At 58.4% G+C, this 21501-nt stretch overlaps 2 protein-coding genes across 4 annotated transcripts; one reads left to right on the top strand and one right to left on the bottom strand.

The window, feature by feature from the left end:
• Positions 1–4448: 4448 nt before the first annotated feature.
• Positions 4449–5532, top strand: CLDN23 (claudin 23). The gene has a single exon (XM_004941160.5). The coding sequence runs from the start codon at positions 4561–4563 to the stop codon at positions 5260–5262; it is 702 nt and encodes a 233-aa protein (XP_004941217.2). The 5' UTR covers positions 4449–4560; the 3' UTR covers positions 5263–5532.
• Positions 5533–6006: 474 nt separating this feature from the next.
• On the bottom strand, positions 6007–19174 carry LOC430303 (low-density lipoprotein receptor-related protein 2-like). 3 transcript variants are annotated; one of them, XM_040699716.2, is made up of 33 exons: positions 18956–19174; positions 17491–17610; positions 17161–17280; positions 16861–17088; positions 16638–16751; positions 16441–16560; positions 16100–16225; positions 15813–16019; positions 15494–15662; positions 15239–15407; positions 14890–15115; positions 14651–14776; positions 14296–14511; positions 13756–14064; positions 13162–13374; positions 12446–13021; positions 12101–12316; positions 11727–11965; positions 11520–11649; positions 11047–11225; positions 10765–10951; positions 10297–10515; positions 9709–9892; positions 9223–9424; positions 8986–9150; positions 8540–8740; positions 7919–8462; positions 7685–7813; positions 7434–7541; positions 7115–7351; positions 6609–7026; positions 6324–6459; positions 6007–6080 (listed from the first exon to the last, which is right to left on the bottom strand). In XM_040699716.2, exons 5-33 carry the CDS (start codon positions 16732–16734, stop codon positions 6024–6026), a joined length of 6105 nt encoding a protein of 2034 aa, XP_040555650.1. In that variant the 5' UTR covers positions 16735–16751; positions 16861–17088; positions 17161–17280; positions 17491–17610; positions 18956–19174; the 3' UTR covers positions 6007–6023. The 3 variants fall into 3 exon arrangements, with proteins under 3 accessions (XP_040555650.1, XP_025006031.2, XP_004941214.3); XM_025150263.3 differs by lacking the exon at positions 18956–19174 and adding an exon at positions 17843–17978; XM_004941157.5 differs by lacking the exon at positions 18956–19174 and adding an exon at positions 17843–17978 and having other exon boundaries at positions 12446–13003.
• Between the last annotated feature and the right edge of the window lie 2327 nt (positions 19175–21501).

Genomic DNA, 21501 nt, shown 5'->3' with positions numbered 1-21501 from the left:
GCAAAGAATGAGCGCAGTGCCCTGTTTGAGTGGGTTAAAGGCAAGTTAGAGACCCATAACTCAGTGCCCGGAAAATCAACGTGCAAGGATTCATTCAGATGTACCTACGGGCTGACATGTAAGCTAAGAAACAGACAACTGGTTCTTCTTAAGGACCATTTTGTGCCATCCGAATTGCTTCACTTTAGGGAAAAGAGATGATCCCTGTGACTTTTTATAAAGGGCTTTCACGCCCTGATGATTTTGCAGCAGCCTTTGAAATTCAGCAGCAAAACGTCCTCCAGATAGGCCCTCAATACAGTGAATCTATGATGAGAGGATTGGAACCATGGCAAATGAAGATATTTGCCCACTAGTTCGTAGGTTGGCAGTTTTCCATGCCTTCCTTCATGACAAAGCTCTGATAATAATTTATGGCTATTGTCTAGCAACGCATGCTGGGTGTGACACACAGCTGTAAAGTGCTTTGTCTTGCTGCTTGTGCTCGATGCTCCTCTGAAGTTGCTGTTGCTCCAGGGCATCTAATTTCTTCCCTTGTTTCCTCGCTAATTCATACTGCATGTTCATTGCGTGTTCAGGTTGGATATTAGGAAGAATTTCTTCTCAGACAGAGTGGTGGTACGTTGGCACGGGCTGCCCAGGGAGGTGGTGCAGTCACTGTCTCTGGAGGTGCTCAAGAACTGTGGAGATGTGGCACAGAGGGACGTGGTCAATGGGCATGGTGGGGATGGGCTGGTGTCTGGACGTGGTGTTCTGAGAGATCTTTTCCAACCTTCATGATTCTGCGATTCTGTGATTCATACTGCAGCTTCAACATTCCCAGCAAAGCCACCACAGCTATGCCCAAGGCATGCAGGTGGTGGAGGCAAGCCATCTCCTGGTTCTGTATGATCCAAGTGGGCAAAATTAAAGGAAGCAGCTAATTTAGAAAAAAACGACAGCCCTGGGAATACCCCACTGGACTAAATCAAGAGAATCACCCACCCGTCCTCAATAGGAACGGTGTAAGCAGCTCTTTCCTCCTGCAGCACGGTCATACGTCAAGAGTTTTGACCCATAGAGAGCAGCCCAGGCAGCCACAGGCATAAACCAGCTGTGCTTTGGGTTCAGGCCCTTCAGCCTAAAGAGAGCAAAGTACGTGCGGGTGAGTCACAGGTACAGCAGCTCAGTGAACCCCATCACAAAGCACAGCTCTCGCCCTGCCTGTTGCCGCATGCTCAGCAGCCACAGGCACCGGCACTGCCCTTAGCTCCCCACATCAGCAACGCAGCAGCCAGACACAGCTCTCTGCCTGCACCCCAAAACCCCGGAGCATTAACCTCACGTCCAAACCGCTCTCCAGCCATTTCAGAAGTGAGGCAGACTAAAATAGAACTAGCTGCAAAAGCGCTTTTTCCATCACTGGCTGAACAGGAATCAGAGGCTCTGAAGAGACGCTAAGCGATCTGACAAACCTAAATGCAGCGGTTTGGAAGCAAGGGAATTTAACAGATGGGTGAACACCTGGGGGGCATCTAATCGTGTTTTGAACAACTCGTTCCCAGGACGTAGTCTGCTTGGTTCTCAGTCACAGCTGGGTTGTGGAGGCAGAGTTGAGGTCTGCTGCTCCCTGCAGGCGTCATGGGATGCGCTCCCCAGGTTGCAGGGGTGTATGCAGCTCCTCACGCTGAGTTTTGAGTAGGGGGGGAGCAGTCAGGACTCCTACGGACCATGGCCTATGTATGGTAAACTGGTGCTGAGCCGTGGTCCTGGGTCACAGAGGGGAGATCTCACAGCCCTTGTATGCCCAGCATGGCCCCTGAGCTCTGACGACCCCCCTAAATTGCAGCCCTGGGGCTGCCATCTCCAGCATGCGGGCGGCGGGTCAATGGGTAAATGGAAAGCCAATAAATCTGCTGACAGAAGCCACGGCCTGAGAGCTGGATCTGTGCTGGGTGCCCACCAGAGCCCAAACTGTGGGAAGGGCACGGAGCGCCCGCTCCTTGCTCATCTGTGGGCTGCAGACCCTGTCCTGCCGGGGAGTTTGTCCTGCAGGCAGGCACAAAGAGAGCAGTGTGCCCAGGCAGGAGCTTGTCTGAGTGAAGCCCATTGCAGCTGCAGCTGAGTGCACGGTGCAGAGCCGGGCTATTGCTCAAAGGCAAGCTGGCAGGAAACTCTGATTTCACGCTCCTAGAAGCACCCCCGCTCCACATTCTAGAAGAAAAAGCAGCCAAATAGAGCAGCCAGAACCAGGTCCATCCACCTGGCCACCTGTCTAAGGAGATTTCCCTGTGGGATGGAGGCTCAGACAACCCAGTCTAAACAACCTCAAATGCAGGGGGCTGCCAGAACCATTGCAAATTCTTATAATGAGAAAGCAAATGGTCAGGGCTCAGGCACAACCCAGCTGGCATCACACAAAGGCTGGGGGGGATTCAAGCTGCAGGGCACCGTGCCAGCCTGGTGCCCCTTCCAGCCTCACAGCCCCACTATCTCGCTGTGCACGAGGCCGGTGAAGCCTCAGGGTCAGCAGGATGTAAACAGGAATTGCCAGCTGCAGGCTGCTGCTAAACAAGCCTGGCTGTTCCCAGCACAGCAAACAGGATGCTGAGATCCCACTGCTGCTGCAGACCTGCGGCACAGGGGAGGGGGGAAAACGTGTCCTGCTGGTCTCAGTGTCCTACAGTCAGCACGGAGTAGGACTGCCTCTTCCCTCTAAAAGGGAACACAGCTCGAGTTGGAAGCCTAGATCAGAGCGAGGGTGGCAGAGGGAGGCTGCTGTGGGCATGCTTTCCCCATGTGTGAAATCGTAGAACCATTAAGAACCATTAAGAAAAGACCTCTAAGATGATCCAAGTCAACCCCCAGTTCCCCCACCCCACCATGCCCACTAACCATGTCCCTCAGTGCCACATCTCCACGTTTCTGAACGCTTCCAGGGACGGTGACTCCACCACCTCCCTGGGCAGCCCATTCCATCAGGCAAGGCCCAGCTCTCACACCAAGCTCAGCTCCATATGGATGTAACCCCAAAGCCACCGATCCTACACTGAGCTGTATCCCGTCATCACCATGGCCTGAGGCAGACACTAATGGAGGCAGGGATTAAATAATCACGAGCCCACTCAAATAGGCCCAGATTAAGGTTCCATCAGGATCTTATAGAGGTGGCTTTGCGAAGGTAGGAAAAACTCAGTCACAGCCCTGCAGAAGGAGGAAGCACCAAGTAAGGCAGCTTTCCCACCCAGCAGCTGGGGAAGTGGGGGAAGGAAGGCTGTGTCAGCCAGCCTACGCTATCTCTGCAACCAGACGGCTTTGAATGCTTCCCCAGAGCAAGAGAGGGCCAAGCTCTGCTTTGAATGGCTTTTCACACCCCCTCATTAAAAAGTAAAAGAGAAGAAATGAACAATCTATAAATGCAGCATTGGGAAACAGCTCTGCTAATTCTATTTCCTTCCCTGAGATTACTCAGGGCAGGACACCAAGCATCAGGGCCACATCACCCCATTTGCTTATTGTTAGCCTACAATCAGGAGCCCGGGCAACAGCCCAAGGGCAGACACCCCACGCTCCTGGGTTAAGCAACTGGAAGAGCCCAGGCTCTTAAACCTGAACTCACTGCTTAATTGCAGTGCTCCCAGCAACAGGAGCTGAGCTCTGTGGCTCACAGCTCCACGAGGAGCTCCCCAGTGGTGTGGCACTCGCAGAGCCAAAGGGAATCCTCAGGGAACCTCGAGGTTCAAGTTGAATATTGGGAAGAATTTCTTCTCAGAGTGGCCATGCAGTGGCACGGGCTGCCCAGGGAGGTGGTGCAGTCACCGTCCCTGGAGGTGTTCAGGAACTGTGTGGATGCGGCACTGAGGGCCGTGGTCAGTGGGCACGGTGGGGATGGGCTGGGGTTGGACTGGGTGATCTTAGAGCTCTTTTCCAACCCTAATAATTCTACGATCCTAAGGTGCCCGAGGCCACCAGTGCAAAGCATGCTGTGGTGTAGACCTGCAGTCAGCGTGACTGGGATGAATCATCCCAAATTAATCCACAGAGAATGCTGCCCTCTCTTGGACCCAGCGCGACTGGCAGAAATTCAGGGAAATTGTGAAACGCCCAAGACCTTTTATGGGCTTTTTATGGGCTTTTTATGGAGCAAAGGCTCACAGAAGGAGCTAGGAGTGATGTACAGGAGATGCTCACGGGGAGGAAGAGCAAGGAGATGAAGGCCAGGAAGGTCTCTTGGGCTGGTGAAGGACTGCAGGGTCCTTACCAATTCTGCAAGCTGCCGAATTAATGTTTTCACCAATAAATTCACTCCCCCCAACATACCTTCAAGGGGGGAGTGGAGCACCAGGGGCTCCCACGTGCCCATGCTGCCGGCTGGGTGCCAACCCGCCCTGCCTGCTGCCGGCTGGGTGCCAACCCGCCCTGCCCGCTGCCTGCCAGCTCCTCCCTGCCTGCACTTCCTCCTGCAGCTCACAGCTCCCGCAGCCTGCACAGCTCACCGGGCACTGCCGCGCAAGAACCCCAGCTTTCAGCAAACAAAAGCAGCAGGGTTCAGAGAGCCACCCTGGAGCCCACCCTCCCGGCATGCGGACACCGGCCGTGATGATCGTGGGGCTGGTGCTGTGCCCCTGCGGGCTCCTGCTGACGCTGACAGGCACGCTGGCACCCAACTGGAGGCAGGTGAGCCTCATCCCCGAGCAGCCCTCCGACCTCATCTTGGAGCAGGGCATCTGGGACCTGTGCAGGGAGCGGCAGAGCAGCCACGATCGCCTCTGTGGGCAGGAGGACGAGCTGAGCTACTTCAAGGAGGTGCCCGTGCAGGTGGCGCGGGGCATGATGCCCAGCTCACTGGTGCTCACGGTGCTGGGCTTGGTGGTGGCCGCCCTGGGGGTGCGGTGCTGGCAGAAGGAACCCCAGCACGCACTGGCTGGTGCTTCGGGGCTCGTGCTGCTGCTCTCGGGGCTGCTGAGCCTGGTGCCTGCCTCCTGGTACACTCATGAGCTGGAGGTACTGCCTGCACCCTCTGGTGCCACGCTAGCTGTGGGTTACAGCTTGGTGCTAAGCTACCTGGGTAGCTGCCTGGAGATCCTGGGGGGGGTGGCCCTCACCCTCAGCTTCCACCACTGCTGCAAGGAGCGCAGGGCCTCCAAAACTACCCCCAGCCCAGTGTTGGAGCCTGGGCCACGCTCCGTTACTGGGGCCTACAGCAACCCCTGGGATGTGCTGGAAGATGAGCGAGACGGGCGGCATGGGAGGAGCACCCTGCCTTGTGACTCAGACCTGTAGCTCCAGGACGGTGACACGGCTTGAAGCTCTGCAGGCAGCCATGCTCCCAGCTCTGCAAAAGTGCAAAAGCTGTGCTGGGTCCAGCCCTGGCTCCAGCCCCTCTGTGCAGCTCTTAGCTCAGTCCCCTGTGCCATGCAGGGCTAAGGCAGCTGCGGTGTTCTCATGCAAGCGGGCCACCAGTTAGTGCTGTGCAGCCCGCAGGGTGGGGGGCCACATGTCTCTGCTCAATTCAGGGCTGTGCAAACATCAAAATAAATGAGGAGGAACAGCTCTGTGCTGCAAGGTAGTTACGGGCTCTCTGCCAGGCACGCTGGGCTGAGAGCCAGCAAAGCGTGGCCAACCCTGCCCCACCGTGCTTCACCTGGAGAAGGGAGGAAAGGTCTGCAGGAGGACAGGTGGCTTTTACAGGTGCCTTCCCCAAGGACTTTCCCCCCGGGGCTAAGAGCAGCTCAGGAGGTTTCTCTTTCCTTGAGCACAGCCACTTTAGGAGGGGGGGTGGGGGGGGAGTCACAGAGAAGAAAAATAGCACATATTTCTCTTTCCGTCCTTAGCTTAGTGGGAGGCAGTAGAACTGGTCCCACTGGTTTGTGAGAGACAGCTGTGCTATAAAATCCCTGTAAAAGAGGGCAGGAGCCAAGCCTGGCCTGGCTTGCCTACGGGGCTGTTAGACCATATTTCCACCCTATATGAGCCCAGAGTACTCCCTCTTCCTTGTCCCCCACACAAACCACCACAGCACAGAGATGCTGCACGATGTTCCTTTATGGAAGTACAGTGTTGGGGCGAGATGGTCCCTTCCCAAGCCGGGTCGGCAGCTCCTGCACAGACCACAGAGAAGTGAATTAGGAACGGGTTTGAACCAGCCTCCCTGGGCCCAGCTTGCACCCTGGCACAGAGGTCATGGACAGAGCAGCCAGGCTGGATGGGACCCTGGGTAGCCTGATCCAGTGGGGGACAACCAGCCCATGGCAGGTGGTTGGAGCTGGGTGTGCCTTAATGTCCCTTACAACCCAAGCCATTCTGTGATTTTACAAGGAGGGTCCTGAGCAGGGCCTGCTCACCTCTTTCCCGTCATAGGCTTCGTTCACAAAGGTATCACTCTTGGGTGGAAGCTCTTCCTCCTCCTCATCTTCTTCCTCAGGGTCACTTTCACGGTGGTACAGCGTCAGCACTCGGGTGGAAGCAGTGCTTGAGGTCCTGGGGGAAAAAAAAAAAAGGTACCCACAGGATAGCAGAACCATTTCTTAGAGACAGAACAGATCCCTCAGGTCCTGCCACAACCCACAGCATCTCCCCGCTGGGCTGTTGCAGCTCTCCATGTAGCCATCCCCAGCCCTACAACTCACCTCCTCCTCCTATCCCGCTTCCGCATGTAGGCCAGGGCCCCCACAGCTGCCGCAGCCAGCAACAGAAGCACAGCCACCCCCAGGGCGATGGGTCCTGCCAATGGTTGTACCTCTGCCTCCTCACAGTAGTCCCCACGGTAGCCCAGGGCGCAGTGGCACATCACCCGCCCAGCCTCGATGGCACACTCCCCACGCAGGTTGCATGTCTCGCTGCTGCATGGCATGGCCCCCAGCACCTCCTCCGTGTCTGGGGTCGCCAGGAAGGGTTCTCCGTGCTGCCGGGGGCCAGGGGCTGCAGGCAGGCTGGGGCTGGGCTGCTGAGGTGCAGCTGAGGGCACAGTTGGTTTCTCCTCTTCCGCACGGGATGTCCTCGATGATGATACCACAGGGACCTGTGTCTTCGCCTCTTCAAAGGTACCTGGAGGGGATGAGCATAGATCAGAGCACCAGGCCAGACCCCAAGATGAGAGACCTCTGGCGTTTCCTAGCAGCATGCAGGCACTCACAGCCCAACTCATCGGAGCCATCGGTGCAGTCCGGGTGCCCGTCGCAGACCTGCTGTGCGGAGATGCAGCTCTGCAGGTCAGCGCAGGCTCGCAGCAGGGCTGGGCATGGTGGAACTGGAGCACAGGTCACCCCACGCACCAGGTGGTATCCAGGGGAGCAGCGGCACTGCCGCCCTGCAGGGTTGGGCAAGCAGAGCTGGGCACAGCCTCCATTGTTCTTTGTGCAGCCGTTGGTGCCTGGTGGGACAGAATCTGCTAGCAGGGCCTCCGCGGAGCTTGATGCTCCAGGTGCCAGGGCCTGGGGCACCCTCAGACCTACCTTCCTGTGAGAACTGGCTGTAAATTCTCAAGGCCACCAACTCTTGCTCCATCAGGAACCACCAGCTCTTGGCCTGCTCCAGCCGGCTGTGCCAGACCTTGCTGGAGCCTGGGGACACACAGCATCAGCCCTGCCTGGCATGGGGCTCCTCTGGCCTGTCCCTACCCAGTGCCCCACGGGGCCTGGCAGAGACTCCAAGCCCTGGGACAGCAGAAGCCAGAGGGAGCCCAGCAGCCCCTAGATGGTCTCACCATTGGTTGTGGTTGTTGACCAGAGCAGAAAGCCATCTCCGATGGCAAAAAGCCTGAGACCGTGCAGTCCCTCCCGCACCAGCCTGAAGTGGGAACCATCCAGCTCTACACTGCCAATCGCACCGCGCTCTGCAGACACGGACACAGGGGGTTTCAGGTGTGGGACATGGAAAGCGTCCCCTCGTGGACATGCTGGGTTGAGCCCCACTGCCCTCCATGCTGCCCCACACTCACCCTGGTCTGCCCAGTAGAGCCGGGTGCTGGCACCCCCAAAAGTGAGGCCGGCAGGAGAGCGGGCTCTGCTCCACACCACTCTGCGGCCACTGCCGTCCATGGCTGCGCACTCCACTGCAGCACCAGGCCTGCGGCTGCCTGCTGCTGTGATGAAGCACATGGTGGAGGCGCGAGGGCAGAGGGCCAGCCAGGCAGCACCCTGCAGCCCCTCGCTGAGCAGCACCAGGGCCCACCGCCCCCCAGCCGTGGCTACATGGATGCTGGTAGGCTGCCCTTCGATCCAGTACAGGTTTCCGCTCAGCCAGTCGAGGGCCAGGGACACCACCATGCCCTCCACAGCAACAACCTTCTTCCAGGAGAGCCGGCCCGAGTCCTTCAGGCGCAGCAGCCCAATGGAGTCGCTCCCCACCTCAGCGAAGTACAGGCTTTTGTCCTTCACCATGTAGTCGACAGCTGTCAAGCGTCCCACCTTGGCCAGAGGCAGGGCCCGGTGTTGGGGGAGGCCTTGGGCTCCAGCTGTTGGTGGCATGTCCTTCAGGTAGACCTGGAGGAAGGAGTCAGCGCTGGCACCAAGAGCCTGCTCCCCAGAAGGGAGCTAGGAGGCCTGGCCCTGCGGGGTACCTGCATCACGGCTGCTGGTGACACGAGGAGGGCGAAGGCTGAAGTGTGGAGGGGCAGGCAGGTGGTCTCATCGTCAGCCAGAGTCATCCCAATGGGGCATCGGCACTGCCCAGCATGCCGGCTGCTCAGCAGGCACAGGTGGGAGCAGCCGCGGGCTGTGCATGGGTTGGGAGCTGCCAGGCGCAGGGCTGGGTGCATCACCTGCGGGGAAGGGCAGGCTCAGTCCAGCGTCTAGCAGAAGAGCTGAGCACAACCAGTGCCATGCCAGGCTATCAGCCCAGTATGGAGATGCTCCTTAAGAGAATGGGTGATTCTCAACCACAGGGACCACAGAGACCAGGGGACCATTTGTGGAGTAGGTGCAGCTCTCGATGCCACCCGGGCTATGGCAGGCTGGGAGCCCCAGCAGTGAGTGCAGCAGGAATCTGGGCTCCCCACATAGGTACCTGAAGGCCATGGGGCTGCCCATGTCGCTTGAGCAGCACGGTCCTATTCTTGCCTGTGGCCTTGTCCACCTGCTGCACCGACCATGCCTTCCTCTCCGACCAGTAGAGCTGCCCCTCACACACAGCCGCTGCAAAAGGGCTCTGGACCCATCTCAGCTGCAGCACCTGGAGGAGAGGCTGTGAATATCAATACCAGCACCCAACCCAGCCCCATAACCAGAACCCCCAGCTGCACACCTTTACATCGGTGCCATCCAGATGTGTGGAACCAACACTGCCCAGCTTTTCATCCAGCCAGAAGAGCCTCGAGGTGGGGAGGTCAAGGGCTAGTGCTGTGGGCCAGCCCAGGCCCTGCGCCAGCAGCACACGCTGCCGCCTTCCATCCATGGTGGCCTCCATCAGCCGTGGCTGGTTCCCCACCTCTGACCAGTATAGCATCCTGGCAGGAAGAGGAGTGCTGGCCCACAGACCTGGCACAGCCCAGTACCAGGGCAGTAACAGGGCAGCACAGAGGGGTAGCACAGGGTTTCCCATCCCATCAGGGATGTACTGAGAGCTCTGCGTAGGGCAGGAGCAGATGCTTGGGCTCCTTCTTCCCCAGTCATACAGCTGCAACAGCACCCAGATGAGCCCAACCCAACTCTCCCCCAGCCTGTTGTCTGCTTCTATGGGGGAAAATGGGCTAGGCAAGAAGATCCCCAAGCCCTCTGGCCCCAGCCTTACCCAGCCAGAGGCTGGAGCACCAGGGAATGTGGCTGGTCCAAGTCTCCATCCAGCACCATGGTGTACTCTGGTTTCCCTCGCCAGGTGGTCTCCAGAGAAGTGGCCAGCACCTGCCCTGCCACCCCGTCCGTCCAGTACAGGTTCCTCCCAATCCAGTCCACAGCGATACAGTCTGATCTCACACCTGCAAGAAGCCCAAGAGTCAGCACCCATAGGGTGACAGCTGCATGGGGCACCATGCTCACAGCCTGGATCCTCATCACCTCACGAGCTCAGGGTCCTCCCAGCCATCTCCCACCAGCAGGTGGTGAGGCACTGGCACAGGCTGCCCTGTGGAGAAGCTGTGGATGCCCTCTCCCTGGAGGCATCCAAGGCCTGGCTGGATGGGGCCTTGGGCAGCCTGAGCTGGTGGGTGGCAACCTTGCCCATGGTAGGGGGTTGGAACTGGGTGGGCTTTAAGGTCCTTCCCAACCTAAGACATTCAACAGCTCCATAATTTTCCCATACAAGGGGACACAGCCTGGTATACCAACTGCATCCAAACCAAGGAGAGGTCAGCCTCACCAGCCCCAAGCTATCACAGCTTACCTTTCACCAGTGTGCCCTTTTTCCTTGAATCTAGACTCTGCCAGGAGATGCTCTCTGTGGCCAGGTCCATCCAGAAGACTTTCCTTTCCACCAGGTCATAGTCGAGTGAGAAGATGGTCCGTTCCTTGTCACTGGTCAGCAGCACCTCCTCGCGCCCACTCCGAAGGCCATAGGACAGCACCTCTGATTGCACAGCCACCAGCAGCATGGGCTCTGGTCCTGGGGTGACACAGAGGCTCTCAGCACTGGTGACTCCAAGGAACATAGCCATCTCAGGCATCAGAGCCTGAGACTGCTGGGATGCAGTCCTACTGCCATGGCCATGGGCTGACAAGTAACAGTGATGGCCAACGGGACAGGGAGGGGACCACAGGGCTTCCCACGGGCAGAAGGCACATAGGAGCAGGTACCCACTGGCTCCTGGCATACCAGGAGGTGCCCAGTGCTGCCTGCCCTCTTAGGACTTACCACTGAGTTTGCAGATGTGGCCATCAGGCTCCAGCAGGTAGCCAGAGAGGCAGCCACAGCTGTAGGTTCCTGGAGCATTGAGGCAGATCTGGCTGCAGGTTCTCTTGCCCTGCTCTGTGCACTCATCCACATCCACACAGGACATGCCATCTTCAGCCAGCTGATAGCCTGGGGTGCACCAGCAACGCTGTAGGGAGAGCAAGTGCATGGGGCTCCCTGCTGCAGCCAGTCCACAGCAGCACAGTTGGGCAAGACCCCCAGGCTGCAGCTCCCAGCACTCACAGGTCCCTGGGGCGATGGGTAGCAGAGCTGTGAGCAGGGTCTCTGGCAGGGCAGGGAGCAGTTCCCCCCCTCATCTGAGCCATCCGCACAGTCCTGTTGGCCGCTGCACACCAACGATGCATTCAGGCAGATCCCCAGCCCACAGGGGTACTCGTGGCTCAGGCAGGGAGTGGGATGGCCTGCAGGGGAGAAGCTGTCCTCAGCCTCAGCCACTAGCTCCATGTGCTCAGCAGGAGCTGCTGGGGGACACACAGGACACACAGCAACGATGTCCAGCACTATGCCTGCAGCCTACTTCTGCGCTACCCTCATGCCAAGGCCACGAGCCCAATGGAGACAACATCCATCCACCCTGGGCCCAGAGCCACCACTGGTATTGGGAAGGGGCATTCTGCAGCAGGATGCACTCCCACTCCCCATTGTGCTGAGGACCCATAGGTAGGACACAGAGGGGACACGCGGGTGCTGCTCACAGCCAGCCTCGTCGCTGCCATCACTGCAGTCGCTCTCTCTGTCACACCGCCAGGCGTCAGGGATGCACTCATGGCCATGCGAACAGCCCCACTGCCGTTCACCGCACTGCTGGTCCTCCAGGGGACAGCCCTACAGGAGCAGGGGGTGAGTGGTGCCACCAGCCCTCTGGGCACACAAGGATACGGGCGTTCCCAACACTCACCCACCTGCTCATCTGTGCTGTCCCTGCAGTCAGCCACGCCGTCGCAGCGCCAGGCCTCAGGCACGCACTCTCCACTGTGGGAACAGGCCACCTCGCCTGGGCGGCACAGCAGAGGCCGGGGCACGGCACAGCCCTCCTCATCTGAGCCATCACGGCAATCAGGGTCCCCATCGCAGCGCAGAGCCAGGGCCACGCACTGCCCACTGCGGCAGGGGAATTCAGATGCGCTGCACTTCTTCGGCACTGTGGGCAGAGGCAGGGATGTCAGGGGGCACAGTGTCCCCATCTCCCATTGGTAACCATCTTGCTGGCACACCCATATGCAGTGCACACGGTCCCCAGGATACCACATCATCCTAGCCAACCCTCAGGTCTCACCGCATCCCTGCTCGTCGGTGTGATCCAGGCAGTCAGCATGGCCATCACACAGCCAGCTCTCGGGGACGCAGCGGGTGGCAGCGTCGCAGCGCAGGGCACAGTCCTGTGTGGGGCTCCAGCAGCCCATCTCGTCCGAGGCATCGGGACACTGTGGCACCCCATCGCAGCGCTCATTGGCCTCAACACACGTGGTGCTGCTAGCACAGTGGAAGGCCCCTGGGGAGAAAATGGGTCATTCTCAGTCTTCTGCAGTTATGGAACTTCTCAGGGCTTCATCCCATCAGCCCCACTGGGAATCAGCCAGAAACCCTGGCACATGATCACCCACTAAAGGCAGTCTCCTACCTGGGGCGTCACAGAGCTGGGCACACTCATCCTCGTCAGAGCCATCCGCACAGTCCTTCTCTCCATCACACACGTACTCCTGGGCCACGCACTCAGCGCCGTCACGGCAGGGCATGTGTGTGCGAGGACAGGAGAGATGGGAGAACCGGGTTGGGGGGTGTGGAGGGCTGGGCCCAAAGAGTGGAGTGGGGGGAACTGCCAGTGCAGGAGTGGTTGGGGGTTGGGTGCTAGTGCTTAGCTGTGGGACAGCAGGCTTGGTTGGCAAGGACCGGGTGGTGGCGGTGCTGGTGGTGGCTACCTGCACGGTGGTTGTTTTGTTTGAGGTTGTCCATGTGGTGGTTGGTGCAGAGGCGGTTGTGGTTGTGGCGGACAGGCTGGTGGTGGTCAGTGTTGTAGTAGACTTGGTGGTTGTTGCAGGCGTGGTAGGCGCAGCAGTGGTCTTGCTCAGTGGGAGCTGTGTGGTGGAGGTGGTGGGCTGAGCAGATGTGGCTGTGGTTGTCCTCGTAGTGGTGGTCACAGGTGGAGGGAGTGGCAGGGCAGGTCCTTTGCTTGCTGGCACTGGCAGAGGCACAGGCACTGGAACATGAGCCTGGATTTGGGGCTGTCCCCTGCCCACACTTCAGGCACCTCCAGAAACAACCCCCAGCACCCAGGTGGCACTCTAGCTTGGAGGAGCACGGGCCACCCAGCCCCATCAAGTGTGGAGCTGCTCTTACCTTCCTGTAGCTCTGAGCCCACGAATGCCACCACACCCTGCACGCCTGTTGCTGGCACAGACAGCACGAGAGTCAGTGTCCTCCGGTCCCACAGCAGCAGAGCTGTCTCGTTAACTGAAATCAGGTAGGGCTCAAAGGCAGCCACGAGGCCATGGGACCAGCTGGGTGCCAGTGTGACTGCTTGCTGTTTGGTCAGACTCAGTGCCCTCAGGCCTGTGAGGAAGAGATAACACAGAATCATAAAGGTTGGAAGAAACCACAAAGATCATTCAGTCCAACTATCAACTCATCTCCATTGTGCCCACTAAACCATGTCCCTCAGTGCCACATCTCCACATTTCTTGAATACCTCCTGGGCAGTCTCTTCCAATACCTTACCACTCTTTCTCAGAAGAAATTTTTCCTGCTGAGGGTCTGGGGCTCACAAGACAGCCCTTGTGCTCCCATATCACACCATTATAGCGGAGATCCCATGGCAGAAGACCCACCCATGGGACAAAGTGTGTCCAAAGAGCACCCTACTGACCAGGCAGGGACCTGCTGTCTGTAGAGCAACCTCCTCTGCTCCCTGCTCCAGATCCCTGTGTGGCTCACCTAGGGCTGAGCTCCAGAGCAGGCTGAAGGCCTTGCTATCCATGGCTGCAGGCAGCTCTCCAGGCCACGTCTCATTCCAAGCATCCCATGGGCTGCCCCCAGCCAGGCTCAGTTGCTGCAGGGGCTGCCCACGGGCCAGCCAGTAGAGAGCTCCTCGCTGCCAGTCCAAGAAGAGGTGCTGGATGCTGCTGCGAGCACGGTGCAGGATGCGTGGGGTCAGGTCAGACACCTTGGTCACTCCAATGTCCCTCCGGTTACATGCAAGCCAGTACAGGTTCCCTGAGCGGATGTCCACACGGGCAGAGCAGACTGGGAGACAGCAGGCAAGCAAGCACTTATGGGGCTGTCCCATGGCCCTGCTCCTCTACTTGTGTCCCCCCTTTCCCTAAAGCCAGGACACAGCTGAACTGTACCTGAGTACAGCCCCAGTATGGGCACTAAGGGCCCACTGTACAGCACCCAGCAGAGCCTCGCACCTCCTGGAGCCCCAAGAAGGTAAGCGTGCCCCAGCACCCTGTCCATCCCCACATAGGATCTCACCTGGCAGCCCGGTCACGATGGTCTCTCGCTTCCCAGGGTGTCCCACAACACGCAGTAGTGCCCCACTGTCATCTGTCCCATAGAGCACTGACCTCTTCCAGTCTACATCCTGCAGGTGGAAGGCCTCCTGCCACTCCTGCACCTGTTTACTGTGTGTTCCAGGGCCCACCTGCAGCAGGGAGATGGCTGTCCTTGATGAGTACACGATGGACAGCTCTGAGGGGTGCAAGAGCAGCATGTAAGTGTGGCTGAGGCCCAGGACAAGCAGGTTTGACCCTCTGAAGGGCTGCCCAGGTACCAGGCCACACATTCAGGGATGTCCCTGCCCCCACACAGCTGAGCAGACTGTACTCACCTGTGCATTTCCCTGAAGGCTGGAGGTAGAGTCCCTCTGGACATGCACACCTGTAGCCCCGAGGGTGCACAGGGGACAGAAGGCAGAGGTGGCTGCACAAGCCCGGAGCGCATGCAGCAGTGTCTCCTAGGAGTAAAGGGAACATTTAGAGCTCAGGCAGCACCATCCCCACAAAGCAGCCCTTGCCAAGGGACCAGAAGAGCCATCAGATAGGACCAAGGATGAGGCGTGGTACTCACGTGGTGGCTGCTGCAGTGCGTGCAACACAGTGAAGGCTGAGACAGGGGCCCGGAGCAGTACAGCATGCTCCTGTGGAGATGCCTGGCTGGCTGACACCAGCTCAGTGCCATCAGCCCAGAAGAAGCGGCTCTCAAACACAGCCAGGCCCAGAGGCTCTGTGTGGCTCCGCAGGACAGCAGGGAAGGAGTGGCGTCCACTGCCATCCACCCGCAGCGTCTCTATGGACTAGGAGACAGGCCAAGGATGTAGTAGCCACATGGCATCCCAGTGCCCCAGCACAGTGAGCCTTGGCTACAGGGCCCAGCAAAGCACCTGGTGGAGCTGAGTGCTGCTACTCCCCATCCCTACCTCCTTGTATTCGCTGATCCAGTATAGTCTGCCAGCCACGTAGTCCAGGCTGAGCCCTACAGGCTCTTCCATGGACACCACTGTGAGTTCCTGACGGTTTGAGCCATCCATGCCAGCTGCAGCAATGACTGTCCGGCCTCTCAGCCCACGGTTGACCCAGTAGAGGGACCTGGAAGCAGACACCAAGTACCCAGGCCTCAGCACACCCCCCAAAGCCCCACCACAGTCAGCACAGACATTGCCCTTATTCCTCACCTGGCAGACGGGTACACCGTCAGCTGCTCTGGTACCACATCCTTCCCCAGCACCGTCACATAGCCGCGGCCATCACCCAGCCCTGCACAGATGGCTGCAGGGTGGCTGCTGGCCCAGTACAGCTGCCCCGTGAACCAGTCCACGGAGATGCTGTTCACCTCTCCGGCATCTACATAGACAGGGAGGATAAGGGGCACAGCCTCTGCTCCAGAACACAAGGCAAACTCCAGGTTGCCCCTGCATATAGGACAGGGGCAATCCAGCTCTGAGCCCCCATCTCAGCCCCACTGCAGGACCTAGCACCCTTGCTTCCCCGCACCTGCATAGAGGAGCTGCACACCCTTCCCTGGCAGGTGTGCACAGAGCTCGCCCTCCTCTGTCAGCCAGTAGTAGGTTTCACGGAGCAGATCATACACCAGGGCGCGGAGCTCGGCCTCAGTGGAGAGCACGGGCCGGTATGTCTGGGTCCGCACATCCAGAAGAGCCAGGTCCTCCCCAACTGCCACCAGGAGCTGCGTTGCGTTGTCTGCCAGGACAAGAGGGATGTCACATGGCAAGCAGGGCAAGCTGTGAGCGCTGCCCGGCCCCTCAGGGTCCCCCCTCTACCTGCTACTTCACAGAAGGTGCCGTGTCGCAGCAGGTAGCCCTCGAGGCAGGCACAGCTGAAAGTTCCTGGCGTATTCCTGCACAGTTGGCTACAGGGGCTGTACTCCAGGGAGCACTCATCCACGTCTGCAGGGACAGGCATTTCTGGCAGCCCACAGCCAGTACCCTCCAGACCTCACCACTGCCCACCCAGATGCCTGCTTCCCAGACCCACCCACTCCCAGTGATGCCTCACAAGCAGCCTTCTCAGGACCAGACACGGCATGTGGGCAAGAGTAGGGATGTCTCCGGGGCATCCTCACTGTTGGTGCTGCAGCATGTGCACCCCAACCTCTCCTTACCAGCGCAGCTCTGCCCGTCAGCCTGCAACACCCAGCCAGACCCGCAGGAGCACTGCACACCCCAGTGTGTGTCAGTGCACGACTCTGCGCAGCCCCCATTGCGCACAAAGCAGCTTCGTCCTGCAGGAAAGGATGCAGCAGGGAGATGAGGTGATGCAGGACCACCCCGGGGCTCCCCTTGCCCGGTGCCCACTCACCGCAGGTGCTGGGCTCGTCAGTGCCATCTAGGCAGTCATCCTCATCATTGCACATCAGGGACTCCAGGATGCACTTCCCCTCATCGCACCGCACCATGCCGGGTGGGCAGGGGGCTGTGGCGCACATATGTCAGGAGGGCACGGTGATGCCAGGTGGCTCCCAGCCTCATGAGATGCCCCACAAAGTGTCTTTGCACGTCCCTTGGGCAGGACCATCGCTTACCGCAGATGTCTTCATCTGAAGAATCGCCGCAGTCATCAACCCCGTTGCACTTCCACTCGGCAACAATGCATACCCGGTTCCTGCACTGCCACTGCCCAGGCAGACAAGGCTGCAGGGGACAGCCCTCCTCATCCCAGCCGTCCGCGCAGTCCTGATGCCGGTCGCACAGCTCCCAGTGCGGGATGCAGTGGTGGGTGCCGGGACACTGCAGCTTCTTCGCTCCGCACACTGCAGGGACAGGGCGACACTCACACTCTGCTCTGCGTGGCCCCAGCCCCCCGGACCCTGGGGGCTACGTACCGCAGTCCTGCTCATCTGAGCCGTCCGGACAGTCGGCAGCACCGTCACAGCGCCAGCTGCTGGCAACACACCGGCCGTCATCACACTGCCAGACATGGGGGTCGCCGCCGCAGGGAGCATCTGCAGGGACGGCACAGGGTCACCGGGCCCTACCACGCCACGCACACGCCCATGCCGCAGACCCCCCTCTCCCTGACCCTCGCCAGGTGCTCCAGGACACACATGCTTCTGCAAAGGCAGGTGCCGCCATCAGCACTTCTGTCCTGCCTTGCACCACCACTATGTAACACAGCCCCCTCGGCCCACCCCATGACCCATCTTCTCACTCACCACACAGCTCGTCCGTCCCATCTGGACACTGCTGCTCCCCATCGCAGAGCCACGAGATGGGGATGCAGACATCTCCGCAGGCGGCCTGGCGTGATGCTGCACACGTGGGGCTAGTGGGGGCTGCGAGAGAAAGCCACGGTCAGCCCAGGGGGGGGCCCTAGGCTCCTGAGCATCCCCCCACAGCACGGACTTGAGCAGGTGCCGTGCCACGAGCTGCCACCTCCCGCACCCCCAGGGAAGGGCACGGCCGACCCGTTGGCATGGGAGGGGCCGCAGGGACCCCCACCGCCAGCACCCCGGGCTATCCGTCAGGCGGACGCTTCCCACCCCACCACCCCCCATCCCGGCTCACGGGCGCGGCGGGCCTCGGCCCCGGCGGCGGAGCGAAGGATGAGGATGGCGAGGAGCAGGCGGAGAGGCGGGGGGCGGCCCATGGCGGCGGCCGGCAGGGGCGGCTCCGGGGGCCGGGCCGGCGGGGGTAGCGCGACACCGCCACCGCCGCCACCGCCGCCTTTATAGGGAGACCCCGGCCGGTCCCTGCCCGCCCCGAGCGGGGCTGTGCCGCGGGGGCTGCGCCCGGCCGGAGCCCGGCCCGCCCTCCATGCAGCTGGCCGGGGGCATTCCGGCCCCGGGGCAGGGGGAAGTGCCGTCCTCTGCCAGGGGAACGTTTGGGGCCCGCTGCCCCCCGAGCGCGGGGCTCCGCGGGGGGCATTGGGTCTCTGGTACCGCTGGATGCCCCCGGCCTTCGTTATCAGTGTGGGCTTGTGGGATCTCAGAGCGTGAACCTGCCCTGCAGCTGCACCAGGCGTGGGATGGCCACAGGAACCTTGAACACCGGGGCCCCGTCCCAAAACACGGGCTGCTGCTGGCCATCAGGCTTGGGAAAATGCTTCTAGCACAACAAGGAGGGCAGCGAGGGGAGGAAAACAGCCCGGCAGAAGGATAAGGCACCTGCGGCAGCCTGGGAACAGAGCCCACAGCCACCAACACCCTGAGAGGGAGATGTGGCACTACCATTCAAACAGAGAACCCGTGTGGCACAAGGGAGATGCCCCGGGGAGACTCTTTGTCCCAGGATGCGATGCGCCATCCAACAGTGTCACAGCACAGCCCTTACATGCCTCCTTGCCAGGCTGCAGTCCACATGGACACCACCAGTGACAGCCCAGCAGCTCTGTGCACATAGTTCTCCAGGCACCCCTAAGATAGCGGCCTGGGTGAGGGGTACCCCAGGGGCAGGGACAACGGTGGGTCCTGGCAGGAGGATGGACAACTGGTACACCTTTTCCTTTCCGCTAACTTTTATCCACTCTTTCTTTAAAGATGAGAGATCTTGGTAGGACAAGAGGTAACAGCCTCAAGTTGTACCCAGGGAGGTTCAGGTTGAATGTAGGGGAAATTTCTTTTTAGGCAGAGCGGTGATACATTGGAACAGGCTACGCAGGGAGGTGGTGCAGCCACTGACCCCAGAGGTGTCCAAGAAAAGAAGGCACTGAGGGACGTGGTCTAGAGAGGTCACAGGCACGGGCTGATGGTTGGACTAGATGATCTTCTTGCTCTTTCCAGCCTTACTGCTTCTGTGATTGAAAATAATAACAATTCAGCAAAACCGCGTGCCTTACGTCAGCTATAAGCAACTACAGTTTGTTCCCATAAAGAAGGTACAGTTCCACTTAACTCTGTGCTGCGTGCCCAAGCTCAAAGTTGCCTGGTGTCTATTTCTTTTTTTTTCCTGGCAGAAAAAAAAAATGGCTTTCATCAAACAGCTATTTGTGCCAGGGAACACACGTTACTCCAACAACATTTCAGAGCATCCCAAACTATTTTCATAAAGATGGTTTTCATTCCAATTTCAAAACCAGAAGCTTCCTCCAGATAATAAAAATCCCCTATCATGGGGCTTTGGTCTTAGATTTCCCCTTTTTCAACCTTGTACAGACAGCCGGAATACTTCATAATCCACATGGGTGGGGGGAGAGGGAGGATGGGAGCCTAAACTACGATCTATCAGAAGTTATTTTTCTCTTCCCAAGCCCTCAAAAGGCCTCAGAAATATGCAGAAAGAGCAACAAACACTCCATTCTTCAGCTGGCAAAGACATTTTTGTCACATGAAAGATTAGCGATAGGACAAGGGGGAATGGTCTTAAACTGAGGCAGGGAAGGTTTAGGTTAGATATTAGGAGGAACTAGAACAGGTTGCCCAAGGAGGGTGTGGATGCCCCATCCCTGGAGGCATTCAAGGCCAGGCTGGATGTGGCTCTGGGCAGCCGGGTCTGGTGGTTGGTGACCCTGCACGTAGCAGGGGGGGGTTGAAACTCAATGATCATTGTGGTCATTTTCAACCCAGGCCATTCTATGATTCTATGATTCTGTGATTATATGAGTAGTGGCAGTGAGTTTTTACACCTTCTCCATCTACTGGCTTCCATAACTCAAAATGCCTTTTGCCTTGGATGTGTTGCAACTGGTTGCCATCACAAGATGCCCTTCCTTCCCTTCATATTACTTGACCAACTGAAACAGATGAAAATAGGTACAACGTCTCAAAACTTGGTTGTCTGGCAAAGCTGCTGCTAATGGAAAACAACATGGTAAATGCCTGTGAATGCAACAGGAACTAAGAAGAAAAGCAGATTGGTCCTGAAGAGCACAGAAGGGAAAAAAGAAAGGCAGTAAATAAGCACAGGAAGAAACAACAACCACCACCTGCTTTTCCAAGCATAACTCCTACGGGTCATCATCAGAGATGGGAGGTAGGGTGGAGAAATGCTTGATCTGACCTTGTCCTGGTTTTGTGTGCATTACAAGCGATGTTAGTGCAGACACTGCCTGTGCTGCACTGGGAAACATTCCCAACAGGAGCTGCACGCAGCAACATACTGTGGGATGGCAAAGACTGGCTCCGTAAATTCCTCTTACAGTCCTCCATTCATCTTCTCCTGCGACTTAGCCAAAGCAGCTGCCACACTGACCACAAACACCCCTCTCCTGACATTTGCAGGGATAGGAAACAGCTGGAGACATTGTCTTTCACTTGCCACTTTTATGCCTTGGTCTCTGAGCAGGCACTGTCTCTCTTAAACATTCCCCCAGTCCATACCCTTGCAGCTGCAAATCCATACCCTTCCAGCCCCAAAGCAAGCGGCATCAAAGGGATCCCCCCCAAATCCTTGTCGTCCTGCTCTTCCCAGGCCCCGTGAGAATTAGCTTTGAGACCTGGGGAAAGCGGAGGTCATCGGGAGCTCTGCTTTCAGATGCTACAGCCCCTTTAGCATCTCCAGGGCTTCACCCCCTGGGATCCTTCCGTGATACCTTCTTCATACAGCCACTGGGGAGCAGCAGAGGGCTGCAGAAAGGCCCTGCCTTCCCATCCTCTTCTTCCAGGTCCTCTAAGAGTTACAAGAGTAACAAAAGTTCTCCTTGGTCATACCCTGTTTCTGGTTCTATGTGCAGCAGCACACAGAGCGAACACTCCAAGCATTTGGGATCCCAATCAGGCTTTGTCCCTCGGCTCAGTTCATTACTTGAGCAAGTCAAAAGGGAAAAATACTCTTCTTCCAGAAGCCACCAACCCAACTTTGCTCCAGCATCACAGACACCTGCTGGCATCGCATCATTGGTTTTAGCTGCTTAATAAGAAATATCCAAGAAAAAGAGGTGTCTTTATTATCTCTCTGGATGCACGTAACTTCACAAGAAATGATTCATCGTTGCTTTGAAAATGAACCTGGCTTTAAGAACAGCTCTTCCCTACCTAGCTTTGGCCACATTTCTTATTTTCAGAAGAGAATTTGGCTTTTTGATTTCTGGCAGGTGCAGATTTTTCCTCCTTCTCTGGATAGTCAAGGCTGCATCTGCACTGGGTCAGTGCTGCTAGGCTCAGCCATAGGAGGGACCAGCTCATCCAAACTGCTCAGCCCTCACTGCCAGCAGCACCACTGATGTTCTGGACCAGGATGTCCTCTGACTGAAGATGTCAACCTGGATGCCTGCCCCAGTTCTCTATATT

This window comes from Gallus gallus, chromosome 4, assembly GCF_016699485.2.
Source record: "Gallus gallus isolate bGalGal1 chromosome 4, bGalGal1.mat.broiler.GRCg7b, whole genome shotgun sequence".
Taxonomy (NCBI): Eukaryota; Metazoa; Chordata; class Aves; order Galliformes; family Phasianidae; genus Gallus; species Gallus gallus.
Note: the sequence above shows the minus strand (reverse complement) of the source record. Positions and strands in the feature narration are given on the sequence as shown.